Here is a 17,740-nt window from a genome sequence, read left to right on the forward strand (position 1 = left end):
TAGAGCCCATTCATGCTCTAGTATGTGCATCTTGAAACTGAATCCAAAGGCTTCACCTGTAATCATATGTTGAGGCAACATTGTATTTCATGCAATGGCAACAAAATATTAACTCAGGAGGTGATCAATGGTGAAACCTTTGGATTGCGTCTCAAAATGCAATCAATATACACCGTGTGAACGTAGCCTTAGGATCCTTAGCAGGGTCATGCCAGCACTGGGCGTACCTGGGCAAGTGCCAGGGCACAAAGCTGCTAGGGGGCCCACATAAGGCTAATGAATCCATAGGATGTGAGGGGGGCTTATATAAAATAACCATGAGTAGGCTGTTTGGTATGATAAACTAAGGAATATTTTAGGGAACACGCCCAGGGGCCTATTGGGCCTATTGAAACTTACAACTGAACCTGATCCTTAGGATAGACCATCAACATTTTTAACCAAGAAAGAATAGACTTTATTATCTCCTCACATGATTGAAGTCGGAATAGGTGACCTGATCACCTCGAATCATGCACCATTGGAGAATATCTATGGTACACCTCAGTGGTACACCTGTCACATGGCGCTTCTCTGGTTATATGACCTTGGGGTTCATCCTGCTACTTCAGAAATGGTGGCTGGAAATTTGTCAACAACATATTTGGGAATCTGATCTAGTACACACAACATAGATTTCAATGTGTGCAGTGTTACAGCAAATAGTACTACAGCTAAAAAAATATGAAATAAAAACCTAATAGGAAAGCTGGCACCTTAAGACAATAATAGAATTGTATATTTAATGATCATTCATAAAAAAAATGTAATAAAAAATATAATACATAAAATAAAGAAATCCGTTAGAACATAGGGTATCACATATATGTCATTCTATAGACTGTATATCCCACTACAAACCATGTGAGTTAATCCTTATTTGTACATAGAAGATGGCATACCATGTAACTGAATACATATACACATGTGTACAAATAAAATGCTTGAAAGATTTGGAGGTATGAAGAATCAATATAACCTATATGCAACTCATTTTAGTTATACATAGTTGTCTATGTAATTGCAGAAGGGGTTAAGCTGCCTATGTACTTGTTTTTTTAAGGCTTTAAAAATTATGAAATTATGATGCGTCTGAGAGGCTCAAGGCTCCATTAATATATATGGAACCTGGAGCCCCTCAGACTCATTTTCATAATTTTAAAATCCTTTTTATGTAAAAAACAGAGCACTAGAAGTTAAAAGAAAAGCAGATTCTACCAGAGTGGGCACACAACAGCATGTAAATGTGCTTGGTTTGCAATACTTCATCCTGGTGGTAGATGTTCTTTAAAGAAGTTCATGACAGTATTGCAAAAATTGACCTGGGCATTAAAGTACCAATGACCCCTGGTCATGAAAGGGTTAATTTAATTTATTCTAACCATTGAGAATATCCTGGTCCAGGAGGTCCCATAGACAGGCAATGCTAAATACCCACTCTGTTCAGCATTAGCTCTAGCTCTTGAACACCATAAAGCTGTTAGCAGAGAACCGATGACCAACACAGTCTTAAGGCTGAACCATGATTTAGGATTTTCATGTAAAATCCGGGTCTTGGTTGGCTTTATTGTTCTATCCCACTGTGTAAGAATGGCATTCCTGGCACCGCTCCACTTCCCCGGCCCTCTAAGCCGAAGCTGGTACGGTGTGCATGGTCCAAAAAGCACATGCCATGCCAATCTTGGGTCACTAATGAAAAGATATATTACGTTTGGGTGAATTCCAATTTCCCTTGAGATATCATTAATGTAATCTATGTAATGTGTTTGCAGAACTTGAGTCCTCCCCACACCAAACCTAAAAATAATAAAAAAAATATACTTAATGTATTGATAACAACAATGTGCAGTATTATCAGGTATATTTTCATTTTACAGCTATTTACAAAAGTTTAATCTAAAAACACAAAGGCATGTGTATACATATAGGTGCACATGTACCGTATATACTCGTGTATAAGCCGAGATTTTCAGCACAAAAAATGTGCTGAAAAACCTCACCTCGGCTTATACACGAGTCAATGATAAAAATAAATACATTAATACTCACCCTCCGGTGTCCCCGATGTTCCTTGCGGCTCCCAATCCCTGTCGCGGCTCCCGGCGGCTTCTTCACTCTTCACTGGCCGGGAGATCGCGCTGGCCGTCGCACACTGTGATGCGACGCTGTCGCGGCGGATGACGTCATCAGCGGCGACAGCGCGGCATCACAGTGTGAGACGGCCGGCGCAATCTCCCGGCCAGAGAAGAGTGAAGAAGCCGGCGGGAGCCGCGATGGGGATCGGAAGCCGCGACGAACATCGGGACAACGGAGGGTGAGTATTAAGTTTATTTCTTTATCTGTATAGGGGCTGCTGTATACTACTGAGGGCAGACTGTATACTGATGGGGGCAGGCTGTATACTACTGGGGACAAGCTGTATACTATTGGGGGCGGTGCTGTGTACTACTGGGGGCAGGCTGTATACTACTGGGGGCAAGCTGTATACTACTGGGGGGCAGGCTGTATACTACGGGGGGCAAGCTGTATACTACTGGGGGCAAGCTGTATACTACTGGGGGCAGGCTGTATACTGCAACTGGACAAGCTGTATACTACTGGGGGCAGGCTGTATACTACTGGGGGGCAGGCTGTATACTACTGGGGGCAAGCTGTATACTACTGGGGGCAAGCTGTATACTACTGGGGGCAAGCTGTATACTACTGGGGGCTGGCTGTATACTACATGGGGGCTGGTTGGCTGTATACTACACCCTCGGCTTATACTCGAGTCAATAGGTTTTCCCAGTTTTCGGTGGTAAAATTAGGGGTCTCGGCTTATACTCGGGTCAGCTTATACTCGAGTATATACGGTATATTTCGTCTGGAATTGCATGCCTAACAATTTTTCTGCGGGTCAGATGTAGTGGCATTCCAGGAGTTAAAGGGGTATTCCAAGAATAATCATAACTCATACTTAAATATAAGCTTAAATTAAAAGCTAATAGTTTATAATAATTAGTAATAATAATAATAATAATAATTAGTTTTTATAATAATTAGCTAATAATTAGTTGTTATTAGTTGGAGGAGCATTTACTGAGAATTGAAGGCTCATGGGAGATGTAGTTGTAGATTGTGAATTGTAGATTTTGGGGATAAATCTGCCTGTTATATCTACCTGTTAAAAAGCCCATTAAATTTTCGGAATCCTAAAAGCAAACTATTTAAGCTCCAATTTGCGATTAATTACATTAAGTTTTTTTGTATTCATTTATTTACAGCATTATGTTTTTTTTGCATCAGAAGTTCATATTCCCAGAATACCCCTTAAAAGGACATCTACCACCAGGATCAAGTACTGTAAACCAATCACACTGACATATTGGTGTCTGCTTTTTTTTAAGCTTCTTATGCCCTGTTTTTTTTTTTAAAGAAAAGCTTTTAAAATTGTGCAAATGAGCCTAAGGGGCTCCAGACTACATAGATGTGAATGGAGCCTGGAGCCCCACAGGTTCTTTTTTTTTCTTAAAACAAGGGTATCTGAAGCTTAAATAAGAGCAGATCCAGCCAGAGGGGGCACACACCAGTACGTCAGTGTGCTTGATTTACAATCCTGGTGGTAGATGTCTTTAAAGGATTTTTAGTGATTTAGTGCAGTACTTTAGTGCAGTACTCCTGTGTTTTGCAATTGCAAATGTTGCTATAGATCAACAGACTCATACACCAAATTTAACACCCTCTAAGATCAAATCAAACACCGCCATCTAAGATCAATTCAAACAATCCCAGCCACCTCCAAAAAAAATATGGGCAAATTTCCAGATTAAAGATAAATTGGTGGCATATGAGTGAATTTTATAGTCCTCCTTTAGGTTCGGCATGCTCTGTTTGGCAGCTTCACGTAACCCAGTCATGTTGTTGATGGGTTGCAGAGCAGCCAATCAGGCAGCCTTATGTCCCAAGAAACTAGGTATGGCTGCCATTGGTCAGGTGTGTCCACCAGGTGTCCACATGGCAAATCTCAGCTATGCCTAGTTGCTAGGGGTATAAAGTTGCCTGATTGGCTGCTCTGTAACTCATCAAGCAATATGTCTGGGTTTCGCAGAGCTGCCGAACAGACGACACTGAACCTAAAATTTAGGTCTGCTCATCTTTATTTGGGATCATAGACCTGATTTGGTTATTTGTTTATTGATTTATGTTCAAGGGGAATTTGATGGGTTAAATATGTTGATGAGATGGTGTTAATATGTGGACCAACATTTAGCTTAGTTTTATTATACACAATCTAAACTACTGGCTGAGGTGAAAAGAACAACAATATTCACGCTTAACCATTCAAATTCTTTCTCAGAGAATTTGCTGATTAGCATCCGAACAGTAGGGCAGATAGTGATAAAATATTTATTGCTTATCTTTTTGCATCGGTGATGCAAGAGATTTTTGGAAGACTGCATACATATTTTTATTCACAATTCCAATTCCAATTCCATTCACACTGAACAAATGAGGCATAAATAGCACAAAAAAGAAAAAAAATCCAGCTATATGCAAAATATGATTCAATTAAAATAATTAATTAAAATTAAAAAAAAATCACTTTTATGTGTTTTGAGCTCTTAGTAGTAGCTTAAAACATGTTAATGACTCATACCATTTATTCTTCTTGTCCTTGCTTTTCAGGCAATGGCTTTCCATCTTTTTGACCGATGGTAGTTTAGCAGCACCTGGTGTTAAAATAGGATTTAAGAAAGAAAAGAAAGTTTATCTCCTACCAAAAAGCTCCAAAAACGTAAAAATGTTTAATCCATTGTTTATAGATTTTACAGGTTCAAGATAACTCAACCACCGTAAAAAGCTCACATTTATATATATATATATATATATATATATATATATATATCTAAAATGTACTAAAATGCCATCTCACCCATCCATCATTTTGAGAGACAAAAAGCCAGAGCTCAAATTCTAGAAGTACTTACCTTTAAAAACTCTGGCTGCCCATCGAGCCTGTATTTCAACAGTCGGCATAATTGCTCCAAGGGGTTGAACTAGTCCTAGGAAAGCAAGGTTTGGCTTTTCCAGATAAATTGGAAAGACATATTTGTATAAGGATACATCATTGTTGTTAAGGTGGATTATATCATTGTCAAGAAAAGGAAATGTCGAACTGTATCCTGTAGCAAAAATGACTTCATCCACATTTGCCACAGTTCCATCTTGAAAGATGACAGATGTATCAGTAAATGACTCAATACCAGGTTTGACTATGATAGATCCCTGAAGTATTTGGCTTGGAAGGTAATCATTTACAACTGGATGTTTTAGTCTGTCAATGAAAAGAAAAAGAACAGTAATTTATGAAATTGTGATCTGTCATGAGAATATAGGCACCAATATAATACTGACCTGTTAAGCTTATTGCCCATGAGCAAGTTTCATGCGTCAAACTCACATTGTCTGCTTGGTGGAATGTCCAGCCCGAAACACTCAGAGGCCAAAACTGAACTCGGCATGTCAGTTCAGTTTTGGTTGCTGAGCATTCGCTTGTGGGCAAAAGGCCTTAATTACATTGGTTACAAGATCACAATAACATCCTTCTAAAAGAGTAAATGTATATGTAAATAACATGCAAGAAGTCATGGGAGGAGAAGAAGAAGGGCTATGTTGGAATGTCCTATCCTGACTTTATTGACTTCTTAAAGGTCAAAAACAGCGTTAGAAGTCAAATGTTGGATATTGGCTGCTCAAGGTAGCTTATAAGATGTTATATTAGCTGTGTAATCCATTATTCAAGCCAAGAGGGGACAGGTCAGTATGACACCTTGCCATTCTCACTCTAGGACTCCTTATAGACTTCTGAATTATGAGGAATCTCTGAGAATACAGAAGCATTTCATTGCGATCTTGTCACCATCCTAGGTGACAGGTTGGTCACAGTTAATGGCCCAATTTCCTCATTATATGTTTACTTTAAACATTGTTAATTATACAAAATTATATAATAGTCTAAAATCTAATTTTTTTTTTAACTTTACTCACATAGAGCCGCATACTGCTTACTTGTTCATGAAATAAATAAAACAATGTACTTGTGTACATGTTGGTGCCAATCTGTCCAATTTTTTGCTTCCACCCTGATGTACATATACTGGATAATGTGATCTGGGATCTAGGACTCTGTGCTAGCTCCATAACATTATTACAGGCTGTTTTTTAGTCTAAATAAGGTAAAGTCCCATCCATTGGGTATCGGGACACTTGTGGGCTATTATTATACCAATTATTATTATACCAATGGAGCACAATTTTCTCTTTTTTATATATATTTTTTATATATTAGAATTTTGGTCTTTTGTTGTGGTGTTCATTTTAACTCTTCATAGTAAATTGTTTCACTTACCTAAATTTAGGTTCCAAGCCTAAGTTTGTATGGTGAAACCAGCTGCTCATAACTTTCTCACTGATCTTAGCAGCCAAGTATCTTGGCAGGAAATTTCTCATCCCCATGGTATAGCGCCTCGACATTGTCATGTCTATGGGATATCCACCATGGGAAATTCTGCTGACCACCCAAGATCCATGTCTAGTACTTAGGAAAACCTAGGTTAATACAAAATGTAAGTACAGAACGTGTAACAAGAAAAGTTTAAGATAAATTTAACTGATAAAGCTGGTTTAGTCTGTAACATTGCATTTTTGGTGGCAATCCCCTTTGGGTCTTTCTCACAGTGTAATTTTGTTATAGAATTTGCACATCTCTAGACAAACAACTCTAAAGGAAGACCATTGTTTAGACCATTTTTATAACTGATATTTGATTAGGACAACTGTGGTTGACTTCTGGGGTACCGTACGCTTATTGTAATCAGCATTAAAGGCCATTCTAATAAAGAGAATTCCAAAAGTTCATACATTAGTTTTCCTTTTGGGACAAATAATGCAATTTGACATATTCTAAGAAGTCATAACATTGAATTCTGTGTGGGAGTGTATTATGTAAATTGAGTGCATCTGTAAATGGCTAATGGATATATGAAAAGTGATAAAAGGAAATATTGCCACCTGTTTTGCTATATGGCTGAGCTCCACAGAAATGTCTCCAGCTGAATTTCCTGTTCCCACAACCACCACTGTTTTCCCTTGATAATCCTCCCATGTTTTGTAGAAACGACTGTGAATGTAGCGGCCTTTGAAATTTTCTAAACCTGCAATGAAATATTGAACAAAACATCTCACAAAGAGTTGAAATCAGTAATGTTATGTTCAGCTGATTTTTGGTCAGAGTTGCACTTTATGTGACCTTAGTTGAAGATTTGGCTTTAAAGGCAACCTGATATCAGAAACTGGACTAATAAACCACTACCAGTGTGTTGTCAAGCAGTTGAACAGCTTCTTGATCATGTTCCTTTCATGGCCCAGGGTGGTGGCTTCATCCAGATAAGTAACTTTGAAGTTAGATGTAAGTGAGATGCATAAAGTCAGGGAGCAGGAGAGTTTAACATTAAAGTCAAGCTCTCCTTACCTCTGAACACCTCCCATGTGATTGAAATCATGAACTGGACTTCAAGAGATCTGGTCAATGATGTCTCTGGATGTAGGGCCATCAATTAAAGTGAAGGGGGCATTTTAAGACTAGGAAAGCTTGACTTCAGTGTTACACTCTTGACTTCAGAAAACCAATTTTCATCTCACTGCAAAGTTTATTTTCTGGATGATGCCACCACCCTGGGCCATGAAAGAAACATCAGGAGTACAATAGGTGGGTGAACATGTGTTCCCAACCTCTTCCACCTAGTGGAGCATATAAGGAAGTACACGTGGTGGAAAACTATGTTAAAAAATGAATGAATTTTATTAGAATCAAAACAGTAAAATCCACACGTAGTGGAGGATCAAGAGGATAAGTGTATCGATACAAAAACCGACAAAGAAGAGGGAAAATTGGGCTATGGTGGTGCGCCCAATCAGGTGTGTGGGGCAGGCGGTCCCTATAAGACCCTAACGGGGTGGTGTCGGGACCTGATGTGCCCTGCTTGAAATGCCTAAACTCGGGGCCACAGCCCTATGCGACTGCCGCCCCGACTGGAACCTCACCCTTCGCTCGGTCACCTAACCCTAAGATGAGTGGGAAGAGGAAGGGGTGTGCCAGGATGCGTGAAGGGGGGGGGGGAAATAGCCTTACGTCCTAATTGGTCAGAGGTCGAGTGGGTAAGTCCTGAGCGGTCAGAGGACAGTGTTAGAGGCAAGGGGAGATCGTACTGGTTCGTAGGGAGACAGTACTGGTCTAGGTACCCGGATAAGGATAAGAGATAGCGTAGATAGGCAATTCTCCAGGGAGACAAAGTTATTGGAGTTCTTGTAGGTCAGGATTCCCTACATGCCATGTTTCGCCTATATGATATAGGCTCCTCAGGGGAAATGTGACCAGAATTATGGGTGCTTGTCGGGGATCGGGTATCCGGGGTGTGCTTGTATGCACAATGGACCAATTATCTTATTAGGAGGGTTTGGGGCAGGTTGATGTCAATGCGGTGAGGCACTGGTTGCCTGCCGCCCGAGGGCACAGTGGTGTCGTGCTGGTGCGCTGAATTAGGAGCGTCCAGATGCGAGGAGTGAGTGGAACTGCACGAGATAATTGGTCCATTGTGCATACAAGCACACCCCGGATACCCGATCCCCGACAAGCACCCATAATTCTGGTCACATTTCCCCTGAGGAGCCTATATCATATAGGCGAAACATGGCATGTAGGGAATCCTGACCTACAAGAACTCCAATAACTTTGTCTCCCTGGAGAATTGCCTATCTACGCTATCTCTTATCCTTATCCGGGTACCTAGACCAGTACTGTCTCCCTACGAACCAGTACGATCTCCCCTTGCCTCTAACACTGTCCTCTGACCGCTCAGGACTTACCCACTCGACCTCTGACCAATTAGGACGTAAGGCTATTTCCCCCCCCCCCCTTCACGCATCCTGGCACACCCCTTCCTCTTCCCACTCATCTTAGGGTTAGGTGACCGAGCGAAGGGTGAGGTTCCAGTCGGGGCGGCAGTCGCATAGGGCTGTGGCCCCGAGTTTAGGCATTTCAAGCAGGGCACATCAGGTCCCGACACCACCCCGTTAGGGTTTTATAGGGACCGCCTGCCCCACACACCTGATTGGGCGCACCACCATAGCCCAATTTTCCCTCTTCTTTGTCGGTTTTTGTATCGATACACTTATCCTCTTGATCCTCCACTACGTGTGGATTTTACTGTTTTGATTCTAATAAAATTCATTCATTTTTTAACATAGTTTTCCACCACGTGTACTTCCTTACATGAAAGAAACATCATCTGGAAGCTGCTCATTGCTGGACAACATACTGCTATTAGTTTATTAGGCAAATTTCTGATGACAAGTTCCCTTTAATTTACCTGGGGAAAAGATTTAGCTGCTGCCTTACCCATGTCTTTCAATACATTGACTGAGTTACTGTACATTTATTTATTTGGTACCCAGGGAATATACATTTAGATTTTCTTAACTAGCAAGTTTTGTCAATGATTTTCTGGGACAGTACACAACCTTCTTCTTTTTGGCACTCATGTGTGATTCAACCATTTGTGGTATCCAACTGTGTGCTGTTCCTGTGTTTTTTGGACCAATGAGTTTAACAGAAGTCATTTGTCTTCAAAACAAATTATAATAGACCATAGGGGGCTTTTATCCGGTCTTGAATGCCTTGGCATACAAGGCATAAAAGATTGGCAATTCCCAACGCATAGCCAAGAAGCTGTAACTTTTGAATGGTTTTTCAATCCTGCATGCCAATTCTCTCAAAATCAGTGTTGCTGGGCAAGGTGAAGACCGAGCAGGGACAGTCGTACTGTGCCAATACACTTATAATACAAATCTACAACAGGACTGACATGGGCATAAGTGTCAAGAAATCTCACCCATGTAACTATGTCTCAGAAATTAAAAACTGTAATCTAGGAATACATGTTGAAATCAAAGAAATTAGGAACAATTTGTGATGAGCAGGAACGGTAATGGAAATTTGAATATGCCCTAAAACTTACTGCTTTAGTCTAGCCACAGTTTTCAATATTTAAAGGGAGCTTGTCAGCAGAAATTGATACAATAAACCACTATCAATTTTGTTGTGAAGAAGCTTAAAGGTAACCTGTCATCAGGTTTTCACCATTTAACCCAATTATAGGTTCCCATGGCAGTTTTGTTAATGTTTTCTATTCACTGTTTACTATAAAAACCCATAGCTCTTATCTTTATTTAATCAATTTCTAAAGAGTAGCAGACACCTTGCCAATAAACTCCCCGAGTAACAAGTGGCATGTTTTCTCTTCAGTCAATGGCCCACATTTATCAAAAGTAGCGCAAACTCCACTATGTGCAATTTCTCTCACTAATGTACCAAGTGCTCCACATCATTGAATACTGGCGCACGTTCTTCAGGAATCTGGCACCCATTGCACTGCTTGGGAAGTGTGCAGCAACTTTTTTTTGGTGCACCTTTAATGTAGAGTGTGTGACACAATTCTGTCAAGTTGCAGTATTAAATGTGGTGCACAGTCCGAATCGGCACCAAAGTGCCCCTATAGGTGCAGAATTTTGTGGTGCGGGGGTCACAGAGCAGCCGCAACACAATACTGGCGCAAACACTTCTTAAATACATGTGCAAGTAGTGTGCACATTCTTTTCAGTGAAAAGTCTGACAGGAAACGGGTGCAAACACTTTAATAAATGTGAGTCAATATGGGACTCAACCAACATTTCCATCAGCTCCCTCATTCCCTTTCCCCTCAATCCTGGGAGAGAGCTGAAGGAGTTATTGACCAAGTCACAGAGTGATTTGGCTGAAAAGAAAACATTCCTGAGATGTTTGGAGATGATAACTATGTCCGAAAGTGACTGAAGACAAAATACGCCCATTGTGAAATTGATCAAGTCTGTGACATCAGTGCATTGGGTGACTCTTAAGTATGGCCCAGTGCCATATACATAAACCTTGATAAACCCATGCACTCCCGTGTGAGTGACGTTACCCAGAGTTAAGAAAGCACACTTTGCGCAAAAAAAAGCCCTTGCTGATGTCTGCGTGAGTGCTGAATAAAGAACATTAAAAATGCATAGAATCCTGAGTTTCTTTGATTATTAAGATTTTTGTCTACAAGTATTATTTTCTCCTTTAAACTTAATGCACACTATGGCCCACATTTATCAAAAACAGTGCAAGCTACATAGGTGCAGTTTTCCTGTGTAGTGTACAAAGGGCGCCAGATTTCTGATTTGTAGCGCACGGTCTTCATGAATCTGGTACCCCTTGCATTGCTGCAACAGAGAGCACCAACTTTTTTTTGATGCCCCTTTAACACAGGGCATGAGACACAGTTCTGTGGGTCACCGCATGTTAAATGTGCACAATGTCCTACTGCGCACAAGAACGCCCCTTTCTGAATTTTATGACGATAAATACATGTGCCAGCAGTTTGCACTGAAAAGAACATGCAGGAGCTTTAATAAATGTGGGCCTACATATTGAACTGGTTACAGGAAATCTGGTCTGGATGATAGGATTGGTCTTCTAAAAGAAGTGAAAAGCCTGGAAAGCTTTATTACCCAGGTCTGCATTACACAGCACTACGACTAGAGAAAAATACATATGTTTCAGAATGATATTTAGCTCTTACCTATACTGTACAGCAGTATCATTACAATGCTATAACAAAGCTCTATTACAGTACAGAACTACCCAGTTTTCAGGTGTGTCTCCCCTCATGACCTATAAAATTCTGGGAGGAGATATTTTATAGTTTACATATTATACATTATTACTATGGTTGCCCTGTAAACCTTTTTTTTATTGTTCACTATGACAAAAGTAACACTCACCTGGAAAAGAGTCTAAAGGCAAGTATGGTTCATGATAATGTCCATTGCAAACAAATACAGCATCAAAAACACCCAAATCCTTCTTTCCCTTATTTTCTATTTCAATATTCCACTTCCCCGTAGTTGCAAAATCTTGGTGTTGTTTTAAACTACAAACTTTAGTCTATATAGAAGTAAGAAAAAGACAGGATTATTGTATCTACTGGATCAAGTTAGGCAATGGGAAAAAAATGGTGGTGGCATCCTTCCCCAATGTTCACAGTATACATATAATGGAACACAGAAACTTATCAGTTGTGCTTCAAACCGGTTTAAGGGTCATGGAGTAAAAATTCACCCTGCAGAGAGTTTGCCAATTAAGGTTGCCTTGCAGGCATGTGGAGACTTATAGCCATTAATGCTCCACTAGGGGAATCTGGGAAATATGCAAATACATTTTCCAGGATGGGACAAGGAAAACCGCACCTCTTTTGCTACCTTGTACGGCAGCCCGGTTAACATCAAGCATGACTCTTAGGAAGCCTAATCATATGATGTGGGAATAAGGCCAAACCAGTATATCTATTCCAGAAGGAACAGTAGACACTGCTATTTCGACGTGGTTGCGTCTCTTCAGTCAAGTGTTGGGAACTGGTCTGGCTCAATGAGAGGCTTTTTACTAGGGTGGTTTTTGTGTCCCATCCTGGAAAATGTATTTGCATATTTCCCAGATACTTTTTTAAGCTTGATCTGTATTGTAACATTAAAGGGATTCAATATAAAGGTCCCTTCATCCTGACTTTCCGACATGCAACAATTCTGTTAAATGTAACAGTGAACACTTTTGATAGAGAGGTTGAAACAGGCATTACCCATATGATGTAACATTGGAAAGGTCTGTGCCTTGGAAGTCATTTTGGATTGGAGGATTTTGTTGCTGAAAGAAGGGATTCAGAAAGGAACCGATAGGAGAGGTCAGGATCTGGATGTAACCCATAAATGACTCCAAACACATCAGCAAAAGAGACATTGAAGTTACAGTTGTAAATGTCATTCATTTTGTGTGGATATTTTAATTTGGGATGCCAATACAAGTCAGAAAGGTTTTCCCCTAGGGGCCAGATTTCAAGTAGCTCCAGTATTTATGTTTTCGGGCACTGTATCCAAGGAAACCTCCTTTGACCACTGGCTGGGAACAGTGCTGAAAAACACTGGTACCAGAACACTGCAAAATTCCTGGAAAAAGGAAATTTACCTTCAAAATCAAGCATGTCAAACCAGGGGACTTACTCAAAGATTCAGGCACGTGACTTCTTATATTTGTCTCCTTCTTTCCCAAATCAACTATTAAATTAATGCTAATGAGCTAAAAGGGGTCTTGTAGTGCTCCTCAGAGCCCTTCTGGCTCATTAGTGTGCTCTATGCTGCAGCTTCACAGGTTGTTACACTGTGCAGGAGCACTTCCCCCCTCTCACTGTGTTCCGGAACTTCCTCTGCTCCTGTGAGATTACAGAGGGAAGGGGCAGGAAGAAGGGCTGAGGGAGGGTGAGTGACCCAGTGTAACAACCTGTAAAGCTACAGCAAGGAGGAGCTCTTGGATTGCCCCCAAAGCCCCTTTGCCTCATAAGCAACATACTTTTAACAGTTGATTTTAAGAAGGCCATAGATAACAAATATAAGAAGATTACTACAGTCATGGTGCTTGGATCTATGAGTAAGTTCCCCTGTTTTATCATGCTTGATTTTGGTAGTAGATTTCCTTTAAGTTGTAAGTGAATCTTCTAAAACAAGGCTTACATCCTAGTGCTAGGCACCACTGATGATAGTGAGTGCAGTCCCACTAATGATTTTCAAGCCTAAAGATAAATTATCAGGACTACAAAAAAATGGCCCCCAACCCATAAATACTTTTTAACATAGACATTGATAGAATATTCCATACCGTATATTCCATACTATATAGTACACTTTACAATTCCTTCAGTGAATTACCTGAAATTTTATGTATTTAAAGAGGTTAAAGTGTTCTGCATACAGATGGAGGTATTCTAATATCTTGGAATGATGCAGGAACACAGGAAAGTTTTCCGGCATAGGAAAATCACTGTAGCACATCATCTCTTTGGAAGTATTAGTGAATACTGATTTATAAATACTTGCTCTATCTTCTTCCACAGTTTCCTAAAAGAGCAGACATAGAATAGCTAAAACTTGATCAGCTTTGATGCATATTATTTATTCATGTGTAGCTTAACCCTTTTATGACAGCCAAGATCTTATTGCAACATCCAGGATCAGAAATAGTATTGATCACAGAAGTAAAAGCTGTAAATAGAGACAACTGAGGGTCATTTTGCAATAACAATGTAAGAGCCTTCTTCCATGGCATAACAATGCCCAGGACAGGCTCCCATAACATGGCAAACTATTTTTCAACTTGTGGTTATACATATGCTATTAAAGGAAACCTACCACTTGAAGTGGCAGGTTTCAGACGGAAATACCGGGCACCAGCTCAGGGTGAGCTGGTGCCGGAGCTTATTTTTGTTAGTGTTTTAAACCGCGGTATCGCGGTTTAAAACACTTTTTGAACTTTATAGCCGGTGCAGGCAGGTACGCGCGGCTCTCCTTCACTTCCTATGTAGCCGCCGAGCGTGTACCTGCCTGCGCCGGCTATAAAGTTTAAAAAGTGTTTTAAACCGCGATACCGCGGTTTAAAACACTAACATGAATAAGCTCCGACACCAGCTCACCCTGAGCTGGTGCCCGGTAATTCCATCTGAAACCTGCCACTTCAAGTTGTAGGTTTCCTTTAAAACACTTGTAATAGTCTAAGGAAGTTAAGGGATCAGTAGGATTCTTGCACAAGAAGTCTGTGGGGCCACAGTGGGCCCTTGGACAAATAAATATGTGCATGTTATGTGTAAATCATGTTATGTGTAAATCCCTTAGTATTTCACAGTTTTGCTGCATGGAATAATCCACAGTAATAAAAAAAATATGATGCAGTGCATATTTTAAATTTGTAGGATTTCAGAAAAATATAAGTTTTCCCAGAAAGGTTAACTGCACTTAAATCATGTTTAGTTGTGATGGTTCGGCACTCAGTCACCTGCGCCTCGTGCTCGTGGACAAATGGTGCTTATAAATAGACAAGGAAAATCCCGGCACTTCGAGGTAGGTGAAAATCAAATATTCTTCTTTTATTTAACAAGACACCATAAATCCAGTATAACACACGTGTTATACTGGATTTATGATGTCTTGTTAAATAAAAGAAGAATATGGATTTATGATGTCTTGTTAAATAAAAGAAGAATATTTGATTTTCACCTACCTCGAAGTGCCGTGATTTTCCTTGTCTATTTATATGCACTTAAATCATGTTAAATACATTCAATTACCTTTAGGTAAACATCAATTTTTTATTCAACAGTTTATTCAATAAAGTAGACAATTTTATTCTTTTACAATGGTGTTGTTAGTCACATCCATGGTTCAGGGATTTCCATGGATGCCTTACTGAGCCAATTTTTTAGTGGGTGTTTTCACATTGGCTTTTTTTTACAAGGACCCATTGTCCATGGAAAAATTTTTTGAAACCTTTCCGTTGTGTTTCACTGATGGGGATCACAGAAGGCAATAGAAGTCTATGGGTCTACAGAATAAAGACATATTACTAACAAACGTTTTAATTAGAAAATAGAAGACCTTTTCAGTTGAATTTACTATTAGATTTTTTTGTTAAAAAAAAGTATTTCTTTAATTGATTTTGACATTTCAACATTTGAAGAAAATGTGATTTAAATATTCTTACTGTGAACCTCCAAAGTCCTCCAATTCCATCACTCTGCTCAAAACATGTGGGCTCCAGGCCCTCTTCTAAGCAACATTTGATTGCTGTGAGGCCACTGCACCCTGCTCCAATAATAGCCACCCTTGTAGACATTGTGCTGTAAAAAAAGAGTGTTTCAGAAACAAATTACCGCAGTTGAGCTCACTGTAAATGTAATTTGAACCAAAAAGAAAAGATGTTTTTAAGGCAAGTGGTTTTGTCCTTAAAATTTCAATTTGGAGTTGGATAAAAAAGAAAAAAATATTGCCAAATATATTATATAGCATACAGCAGTATGAAAAATTTTCTACATCTATAGTCCTTGGGTCCCACGGTTTATCACATGGGCTTGATTCATAATGTATGTAGCTGCATTGCATATCCCATGTTTGTTTTGACATAACTAGTTAAGACTATAACATGTGTTAGATTTGGTAGTGCAAAAACTTTTAAAAAATGCATCAAGAACTATTTTTTATGTGTGAGTTGAATAGAGACAACCCAGATATCTTGAGTTATTAAGCTGATCAATTGCAGATAGTAAATTAGAAAACTGTCTTTCTTGAAGGGACAACCATTTTCAAAGGAAGTCAGTGTAGAACATGCCCACCAGTGTACCAGAGAATCCTCCAGTGGGCTCAGATTGTAACCCAATATTACACCGTGGAAGACTAGTGCATCCCAATTTGGAGTCTACTATTGTCTATGTCATTGGAGTTGATTGAAATAGACCATTTAATAGTTTTATCGGATGGACCAAAAAACTCCAGTCTGACACAATAAACTGGTGGCAGTTCAACTGCTGATTACTATAACTCTTTATTGGTGTAGTGATAAGTTAAATATGTGATGCTGAATCAGGGGAATAAATCATATGCTGGGGTTTCATGTGCCAGCTTAAGATGAAAACCATCGGGATATGGTGTCCTATTCTGTTAGGGCCTGGAATAAAAATGCCTTAATGGTGCTGCCCAAAATGGCCCCCTTCTGTTTACCTCCAGACCCACTTAGGGTGTTAGGCGTTAGGTGGGGAAATAATCTAAATTAAAGTGGATGAGGGTGTTAGAGATAGCTGAGTGCTGTGTATGGCTATTTCTGCTCTATCAATTAGCAGTGACATGACCTTCTTTCTCATGATCGCTTGGGGTTCCAGTGGTTGGACGTTCAACAACAAGATTTTCTTTTAAGTTTAATTGTGTAATCTGGGCCAAACTCTAAAAAGAGAGAGATTTTCCATCTAAACTGAGACATTTTAGTGTCTAACTATTGCATGAAAGTTTTCCACTTCAAGCAAACAGGAACTAAATCAGTTATATGGAAATGCATTCTGTGAATAAAAATAAGTGACCCCATTTTCTACATATTCTATGGTATAGAGAGGTTCTAATTCTTGCTGGATATTGCACTGCTGAGATACATGTGCACCATATAATTAAGCAAGAAAATTTCATTTTCATAAATAATTCCAAACAACTTACAGAGGACATTTTAAGATATAATTTTTGTATCGTACCTTGATGTTGGGACAGTCTTTACAGCATGGAATCTACTTCACTTGCAAAAACAAGACTGATAAAAGCTAATAAGTAACCCTTGTTCATAGCTTCAAGTTATATTGCTACCATATAAGGAAATTGCATAATCTGTGCTTATTTTGGCATCTGAATGATTTTCATGTTAACCCTTTATCTTAGATAGTACATAACACAGTATAATTTTACAGATGTATCACTAGTGTGTGGTAATACATTTCTAAGGAAAATCAGGTCTTGTTGGTTCCTATTAATCTCTAAGAAAGTAATATCCAGATGCAATTAACCATGAACAGCCATTAATTTCAAAGAAAGTCAATGACAAATGTATTTTTTTTCATCTAGACTCATATTATAATATCACAGTAAATAAGGCTCGTTTACTTACCCGGTCCCAGCACAATTCCCAAGGTGCGTTGTCCTACGAGGATGAAGTCTGCCACGATTCAATAAAATAGTGCGCCCGAGA

General features: G+C 39.5%; 1 protein-coding gene across 1 annotated transcript; it reads right to left on the reverse strand.

Annotated features, from left to right (window-relative positions):
- Positions 1-268: 268 nt before the first annotated feature.
- LOC140104571 (dimethylaniline monooxygenase [N-oxide-forming] 2-like) lies at positions 269-17,309 on the reverse strand. The gene is made up of 9 exons (XM_072128155.1): positions 17,253-17,309; positions 15,722-15,857; positions 13,897-14,085; positions 11,926-12,088; positions 7,090-7,232; positions 6,428-6,627; positions 5,007-5,353; positions 4,676-4,748; positions 269-1,836 (listed from the first exon to the last, which is right to left on the reverse strand). The coding sequence occupies exons 2-9, from the start codon at positions 15,851-15,853 to the stop codon at positions 1,407-1,409; spliced, it is 1,677 nt and encodes a 558-aa protein (XP_071984256.1). The 5' UTR covers positions 15,854-15,857; positions 17,253-17,309; the 3' UTR covers positions 269-1,406.
- Between the last annotated feature and the right edge of the window lie 431 nt (positions 17,310-17,740).

The sequence above is a fragment of the Engystomops pustulosus genome, chromosome 10, assembly GCF_040894005.1.
Source record: "Engystomops pustulosus chromosome 10, aEngPut4.maternal, whole genome shotgun sequence".
Classification (NCBI taxonomy): Eukaryota; Metazoa; Chordata; class Amphibia; order Anura; family Leptodactylidae; genus Engystomops; species Engystomops pustulosus.

Bases quoted from the DNA above. Each gene is read 5' to 3' on its own strand.
- LOC140104571 (XM_072128155.1), bottom strand. From the start codon at position 15,853: ATGTCTACAAGGGTGGCTATTATTGGAGCAGGGTGCAGTGGCCTCACA. The intron at 12,089-13,896 runs GTAATTCACTGA...ACTTCTATATAG, and splicing joins TTAAATACATAAAATTTCAG to ACTAAAGTTTGTAGTTTAAA. The intron at 4,749-5,006 runs GTAAGTACTTCT...TTTTAACACCAG, and splicing joins GGCAGCCAGAGTTTTTAAAG to GTGCTGCTAAACTACCATCG.